The sequence below is a fragment of the Procambarus clarkii genome, chromosome 10 (assembly GCF_040958095.1).
Source record: "Procambarus clarkii isolate CNS0578487 chromosome 10, FALCON_Pclarkii_2.0, whole genome shotgun sequence".
In the NCBI taxonomy this organism is placed as follows: domain Eukaryota; kingdom Metazoa; phylum Arthropoda; class Malacostraca; order Decapoda; family Cambaridae; genus Procambarus; species Procambarus clarkii.
This window is the reverse complement of record NC_091159.1, coordinates 51456834-51465616: the sequence shown is the minus strand read 5'-3', so window position 1 is coordinate 51465616 and position 8783 is coordinate 51456834. Positions and strand designations below refer to the sequence as shown.

The window sequence follows — 8783 nt, the reverse complement described above, 5'->3', positions numbered from 1 at the left end:
GCGCTAAGAAGTAAGATCACAAAATACATGGAATCACAGCATCTCCATAACCCTGGACAACATGGTTTCAGAACAGGGCGCTCTTGCCTGTCGCAGTTGCTGGACCACTATGATATGGCATTAGATGCTATGGAAGACAAACAAAACGCTGATGTAATTTACACAGATTTCGCAAAAGCTTTTGATAAATGTGACCATGGCGTTATTGCACATAAAATGCGTTCAAAAGGAATTACCGGAAAAATAGGCAGATGGATCTACAATTTGCTGACCAACAGAACCCAATGTGTAATAGTCAACAAAATAAAATCCAGCCCATCAACCGTGAAGCGCTCAGTTCCCCAGGGTACTGTGCTTGCTCCAGTACTTTTTCTCATCCTCATATTAGACATAGACAAGAACACAACCTATAGCACTGTATCATCCTTTGCAGATGACACTAGGATCTTCATGAGAGTAGGCAACATAGAGGACACGGCAAACCTCCAGTCAGATGTAGATCAGGTCTTTCTATGGGCTACAGAAAATAATATGGTGTTTAACGAAGATAAGTTCCAGCTCATGCGCTATGGAAAAAATGAAAATATAAAAACGGAAACCACGTACAAAACTCAGGCAAATCATAACATAGAACGTAAAGGCAATGTAAAGGATATGGGTGTACTCATGTCGGAAAACCTTACCTTTATAGAACACAATAAAGTAGCCGTCACAACTGCAAGAAAAATGACAGGTTGGATAACAAGAACTTTTCACACTAGAGATGCTATACCGATGATGACACTTTTCAAAACGCTTGTGCTTTCTAGAGTGGAGTACTGCTGCACAATGACAGCCCCTTTCAAAGCTGGAGAAATTGCTGACCTGGAGAGCGTGCAGAGATCCTTCACTGCTAGAATCCACTCAGTAAAACACCTAAACTATTGGGACCGACTAAAGAGCCTAAATCTGTACTCCCTTGAGCGCAGGCGGGAGAGATACATAATAATTTACACGTGGAAAATATTAGAGGGGCTGGTCCCAAACCTGCACACAGAAATAACATCACATGAGACCAGAAGACATGGCAGGATGTGCAGAATACCCCCGTTAAAAAGCGGAGGTGCATCAGGTACTCTGAGAGAGAATTCTATCAACATCAGAGGCCCGAGACTATTCAACTCGCTTCCGCTACACATAAGGGGCATAACTGGCAATCCCCTCACAGTGTTCAAGAGAGAACTGGATAAGCACCTCCAAAGGATACCTGATCAACCAGGCTGTGACTCATATGTCAGGCTGCGAGCAGCCGCGTCCAACAGCCTGGTTGATCAGTCCAGCAACCAGGAGACCTGGTCGACGACCGGGCCGCGGGGACGCTAAGCCCCGGAAGCACCTCAAGGTAACCTCAAGGTAAGGTATGTCAACTAACAAATTAATACTAAACATAGAAAAGACCTACTACATCTTATTTGGAAGCAAATCATCGAATGCAATTCAGCTACAGATAGACAACATTAACATCGGTAATAAAAATGATGGAACGTTTCTTGGCCTATTCCTAGACAAGAGACTCATCTTCAGCACCCACATTCAACACATAACTAAGAAAGTCTCTAAATCAATTGATATACTCTCTAAAATCAGATATTCCTAACTCTGCTCTCCTCTCACTATATTATGCACTAATCTATCCATATCATAATTATGGTATCTGTGCATGGGGGTCTACCACTGCAAGCCCATCATCACCCAGTAAAAATCTGCTATCAGAATTATAACAAACTCTGCTTTCAAACAACACTCAGCTCCCTTGTTTAAATCCTTTAACATGCGAAATATTAACTCCCTTAACACATTCTCTTGTGTCAACTACATTTACAAAACCCTGTTCTTAAATGCAAACCATGCTCTGAAACTCTCCCTGGACAAATGTAATAGGACCCATTATCACCACACCAGAAATAAATATATCTTTGATATCTCCAGGGGTCGAACTTAATCTGTGTAAACACACTATGCAAATAAAGGGACCTAGTCTATGGAACTCACTCCCTAGTGAATTGAAAACCTGTCAAACTTTTGCCGCATTCGAAAACAACCAAAAATTACCCAATTTCATTTTCATAGTTTCCTACACTGAGCTTTAAATTTGCTTTGTATCTAGTGTTACCCAATCTCCCAATCTTTATGTACTTAATCCAAACAACTGTCATTGTGTTCATTGCTGTCTTTTTTTTTATGTGCTAGCCATATGCTGTATTGTGCCTATTAATTTTTGTTAAACTACCATTCAAGCTGTCATTGCAATCAATCTGAGCTACCTATGTGCTTTAATATACCTACAAATTTCATTCATCTTTCAATTTTTTCTTGCTATGTACCTGTTATCCTTTTTATAAATTTTGCTAGTATTTACCTACTTAAAATTTTCTTAGATTAAGGACCTTGCCCGAAACGCTGCACATACTAGTGGCTTTACAAGAATGTAATTACTATGCTATGTAGCCTCACAATCCCAATGTACCTACTTGTATATATATATAAATAAATAAATAAAAAAATAAAAAGATAATTTATGTTGAACATATATTAGAGCATACTTAGTCACTTATCCATTAAAAGTACTGTGGTTTTTAAACAATTGGGGTTGTAAACCCACGGAACGGGTTACCCGCCAAAATCATAACATACGAAATTGTATATGTTTCCTTATTTATTAGTCCATAAATGATTACTATTAATTTACGACGGTTATCGAGGTTTCCCATAGGTAAATTACTGTACTCTGAATAAATGCTACTACGAAAGCTATATAAATCCTGAGAAAATCATAATGACCAGTGACATTAAAGTATAAAGTGTAAATAGTAACTGGTAACTGTTGGTGAACGAAAAATTCAATTCCAAATTTATTAGATTTTTTTCCTAAACATAAAGATCGACACGAAGGAATTTTCTGGATTATGGACCAATTAACCCAAAAACATAAGTAATTTTACTTGAAGAACAAATATCAGAGCATGGTTAGTGAGTTATAGATTAATAATAGTGTGGTATTTTTATAATTAGAGAAAGCCCTTAGTACCCGCATATGAAAATAACCATAATTTTACCAAAAAAAAGTCTAAAAAAGTACCATTTTGTCAAACGGCGAAATGTTGACTTTAGTTTTAAGAGGACAGGTTGTACTGAGGTCCATTGAACCACATCTCTGCCTTTGCTAAGTACCGTAAAGTCAGGCCTCGGGAGAGATAGTCAGCTGGATTCTCTTTGGTGGGTATATATCTCAGTTGTCGGCCCTGCCGACAACTCTCGTATTTCCTTAATGCGGTTGCTCACGTAAGGATTTTTACTATTATTGTTTTTAACCCACTGTAGCACTACCTGATTATCTGACCATACTCTAGTTTCTTCAGTATGAATGTTGCTTAAGGCCTTGATCAGATAATGAGCCAATCTTACACCTAGCAGTAAGGCTGTCAACTCCAGTTGTAGCAATGATCGTTTCTTTAACAGTACCACTCTGGCCTTTGATGTGAGAAAATTGACTTGACCATTTGAGACCAGGTAAGCTACTGTTCCATAAGCCTTTCCTGAAGCATCACAGAGTACATGTAGCTTAATTAACTCTTTTTCATTTACTGTGTTCTGAGGGAACTTGAAGACTCTAGGATACTTAAATCTTTCACTAGCCCTTGTCACTTTTCTTGTAAGGTAGGTGTTAGAAGATCATCCCAGCCTATCTTTTGTTGCCAACATTCCTGCATTATCAACTTCCCATTTATCAATATTGGACTCAATAATCCCAATGGGTCGAATAGTTTGCTGACTTGTGAGTATAATTTTCTCATTGTTAGGTTGGTTGTATCTGGCTCTACCGACTTGATTGTCAACTGTTCTGTTGTCGGATCCCATTCGATGGGATACTTTTGTCTTCTCGGGTACCTGGTAGTCGGGAAAATCAGTTTCAATCAGTTGATTTAATTTGGCATTGTTGGAGACCCACGACTGGAGAGGCATATTTTCTCCCATTATTTCTTGATTGTCCTCGTCATATATGTTCAGCAGTTTACTCTCACTGCTGGTTGTTCCTTGGAAATTGTCCACATACAAGTTATTGCTAATTTCTGTTTTATTTCGGCTATTGGACTTCTTCAAGTGCTTGTCTAAGGTAGCTTGAAACAGAAACGGAGAAGACATGGCACCAAACAAAACAGACACAAATCTAAAAGTGATTAATTCACTTTTTGGATCGTTAGGATCCTTGAACTATAGGAACTTTGTGTAGTTATGGTCTTCTTGGAGACCTACCCTAAGGAAAGCCTTGCTGATATCGGCCATGAATGCGTAAGTCCCGTTGCGAAACTTTAACAGCACGTCGCATAGCCTTTGTGTCAGGCTAGGGCCAGTTTGAAGGCAGTCATTTAAGTAAACACTACTCTGCTTTGTCTTAGCACTGCAATTAAATACTATCTGTAGTGGCGTAGTAGTTGAATTTTTCAGTACAGGATGGTGTGGCAGGTAGTGTTTTTCCTATGGGTTACGATTTGTGACAACTTCCATAAATTTGTCATCGAGTTGCTTCTTGATTATTTCGTGGTACAATTTAAAGTTCTCAGGATGTCTTTGTAAGTGCAACATCTGTGATCCTAATTGGTTTTGTGCCATAAAATGGTTGACGGGTAGCTGAGGGTGATTCAGCTTCCATGGTAACCTGACCCAGTATTGATCATCTCTGTAGATAACTGAATCCAGGTATTGTTTGTAAGTCCAATCATTATCTGGACTAGGTTGTTCAGGGACAATGACGAGAGTTGCTAGGACGCATAATCTATATACAGGGGGATCAAGCTCATCCTCGGACATGTCTCTGAATTGTAGTGGAGACCGGCTCCTAGGGAGCTGGTCGGCCGAGCGGACAGCACACTGGACTTGTGATCCTGTGGTCCTGGGTTCGATCCCAGGCACCAGCGAGAAACAATGGGCAGAGTTTCTTTCACCCTATGCCCCTGTTACCTAGCAGTAAAATAGGTACCTAGTGTTAGTCAGCTGTCACGGGCTGCTTCCTGGGGGTGGAGGCCTGGTCGAGGACCGGGCCGCAGGGACACTAAAGCCCCGAAATCATCTCAAGATAACCTCAAGATAGTCATGCAATCATTACTGGGTTGGCATGTTTGTGGTCTACAGGTGTGGGTTGCTGTAGCCATAATACTGGGCCTGTTAGCAAATAGCCACCTGCAACAGATGGTAACAAGGTTCATTCCCTGTTTTTCATCCTTTCCTTTGATAAACTTATGGTAGACATTTGATCCCATAAGGATTCAAATATTGGAGAGGTTGTCTGATGTAATTTTGACAGCCAATTTGATTCTCTTTTCTTCCAGGAATTTGGATGTTGTCCCTAGACCATACACATACAGGTCTGATGGGAATTTGTCTACTACAAGAGCTTGTATCGTTCGGACATAACCGCCTAAACGTACTTTAGGTTGTATTACCTTGAAGACTTGGGCTCCTGAGTTAGTCAGGAATCGTGCTAAGTCTATTCTTGCCTCTCGTACAGGCTTGAGTTTCAAGACATTTATCAACTCCTTTGAGATAAAAGTCATTTGGCATCCTTGGGCAAATAATCCACGTATGGTGGCCTTGGACTTTCCATTTTTAATGATCAATTGAGCAGTGGGAACAGTTGATTTATGATCAGACCTTGTTGACAAGACACTTATGTCAGGTTGTATGGTACAAAGCTGTACTGAAGTTGAAGTTCCTTCTTCCACTTGTGGTTTGGGAGACTTTGTACTAGAGTCCCCATAGAGTGCTGCATGGTGTTGACCCTTATTGCATCTATTACACGTGCGTATTTGAGTTGCACAGGTGTTGGAATTATGTGACCTTATACACTGGGTGCATTTACGTAACTCCTTGAGTCGTTTTATACATGGAGCACGATCAGGGTAAGCTTTGCAGTTGTACATGGTATGTTGTTTTTCACAGAACAGACATGTCCTCCAGACGTTAACAGCTTCTTGTAACCGTTTTCGGTGACACATTAACTGTAGGTTTGGAGGAACCCACTGCATATGTGCCCACGCTGCCTTGTTTCCACCTTGGGGGGAAGGGGAAGTTGTTTTAGATTTATTTGGAGTATTGTTTGTACTCGGTTGTTTACTATTAGTAGTTAAAGAAGGTTTAGATGTTGATTTTGCATCTGTTTTATCTCGTTTTCTTTCTATTATGGATCTTAAACCTTCCATAATCTCCTTTACTGTCAGAGAAGATTTGTTATGTAAGACAAACAACTTATCCAGTACGTCACTGGGTAATTTGCGTCTCATATGGACTTGGATTATCCAATCCAATGCATCCAGATTCACTTCATTACTCAGCACCTTGAGCAAGGACTCAAGCCTAATCTAAAGGCTTGGAGTGAGTCAGCTGATCCATCAGGTTGAGGGATATCTAAGAGTTTCTGGGTTAGAAGTCTGATAGCCCTTTGTGGCTTAGCATAGTTTTCCTTAAGGAGCTGTACTGCACTATAATAACCATCTTCAGTTAGGGTCAGATTACACACTACCTTTAATGATTCATCCTTTAAGACAATTTGCAAATATATAAATTTTGTGGTCCTGGCTATAGTGGCATTAGAATCCACTGAATCGAAAAATCTGTTCCAGAAGTTATCCGAACTCTTGTCCTCTGTACCAGAGAAAGTTGGTAGACTGAGTGATGGTAATTTGACTTCTGGTTGTGTCAGGTTTTGGGAAGCTGTGGCTGCAATGTCTGTAGTGGCCCTGTGTATGGTTATCAACTTGACAAAGTGTTGTAACTTTGTTTGTATTGCATCTTCATAATTGGCATTTTCTTGTACGACAGCTTTCATTGCTTCTTCATCTATGTTAGTAGCAGCAAGAACATCCTGATATTTCAGGATTTGGTTTCTTACATGCTCTAATTTGCTCTCTGCAACCTTATGATAGCTCTCCAGTTCTATATAATCAACTGGAGCTTGTTTACATAAATCATCGCATTTATTGATCTGTCGGGTAAAATGGCCCTGAATACCTGTGAGGGTCGCTTTTACATTTTTTACAGTAGACATGAGGGCTGTTTTTGCTAGCCATGTTGCTGATGTACCAGTGCTAAGCCTTGTTGGACTTTGATTTGAACTGTTACTAGCACTTGAGATAGTAGAGCTACTAGTTTCTGAACTAGAGCTGTTTATCATTTAAAAATACACACTATATAATCATACACTCTATAATTTGAGTGGTAACCTTGTATATATGCTGGTTTTATCTCACGTCAGCTCCTGAATAATCACTCTTAGTTGGTACAGAGACACAGATTAACACTTAAAGGTGAAATGATTATAGTTAAATTATTACTATAGTTATGGTAATATTATGTAGACAACACAACTTGGGTTGTCTTGAGTACTGCATAAAATATATGCTTGCTAGGTTGTAATATCGGTTCAACTCTAGACAAGTGTAAATTCTTACCCTTACACCAGGTTAGCACAATAAAATAGACTAGGTTGCTGTACAACACCAGTCTAAAACGTCCTATCCTTGTGTAAGAATTGGTTGTAAATTATGTGACGTGCAGTAATTGTTACAGTAATGGTGCAATATTAAATAAATACTTAAATTATAAAAATCATATACATTTATGGGTAGATTAGCCTCTTATCAATCTCTTCAAATTTAAAAGCACAATTGTTCTTTTGGTTCAGGCCTCGGAACAATAATAGTGCTTGTTGTAAGTTCTGTTCACTATTAGCAGAGATTGAAAGAGTTAGGCAAGAAAAATGTATAGCAGTGTCTTCCTGGTATAATTAAATTATATGTAAATACTGCACTAATGGTTATATGTTCTATCCGGTTCGTTGAGGATCATAACTTATGTGGAAAAATCCTAGCAGGCTTTATTTCTTTCTTTTTAAGAATATTAATATTTACTTTACCTTATTTTTTAATTGACTTTAACCCTTTAACTGCACAATGCGCCTGCAGGCCTACGCCTGGGGTGAGCTTCGCGCCTTCGGGTATTTGTATTTTTCACGTTCCATTCAAAACTCTCACGGCTACATGGGGTTCACATCAGCTTCCTCAGGGCTCTTGTAAACAGACGCCATCTTTAAAAAAAATCATGGTCCACATTCCCGGGTGTGAGAGCCTCAGTAGTGAGTGAGCAACCAAGGCCGGCGCATGCAGCATGAGCTCACAGCACTTCTGTTATGCTTGTGACCACAGCATCGCCTAATAATGTCAAAAATATATATAACTTATTTTATTTAGCCATGATAGTATTACACAAGAGCTTGAGTGTGATGACGACTGTGTACAATGTTCAAATATTTGTGATTCAATGCTGTTCACGATGTTCACAGCGCTAACCACAGCATTATTTCCTCCATCTAGGAATCTTCAAACAACTTCTTAGGTTTCTTTACAAAAATAAACTTGTGGTCAATTATGTATTTACAGGATTTAGTGACCAGTATTGTGATAACAGCAGGATTGTGGTGATAATAAGCACTGTGCATAGTATTGTGGAGGGAGTAATTGTGGTGAGGGAGCGAGGGAGATAATCGAGGTAGCCTCACTGTGTGGCAGTCACTAGTTTTGCACATCATACTAGCTTAGTGGTTTGCTATGGTGAACACATTTGTACATGGGTATATACAATGTGTGTATATAGTGTAGTAACAGCAACAGGAGTATGTTGGGAGGAGCTATTTTGGTGAGGGAGGTGACTTAATCTTGGCATCGTCTGCTGGCTGCTGTGTGATTTCTCAT

The 8783-nt window shown here is 39.5% G+C and overlaps 1 protein-coding gene across 1 annotated transcript; it reads right to left on the bottom strand.

The window, feature by feature from the left end:
• Window positions 1–5303: 5303 nt before the first annotated feature.
• LOC138363369 (uncharacterized) lies at window positions 5304–6317 on the bottom strand. The gene has a single exon (XM_069322399.1). It carries the CDS (start codon window positions 6315–6317, stop codon window positions 5304–5306), a length of 1014 nt encoding a protein of 337 aa, XP_069178500.1.
• Window positions 6318–8783: the final 2466 nt, after the last annotated feature.

What these genes read in the sequence shown, in the direction of transcription:
- LOC138363369 (XM_069322399.1), bottom strand. Translation starts at nt 6,317, where the DNA reads ATGAGACGCAAATTACCCAGTGACGTACTGGATAAGTTGTTTGTCTTA.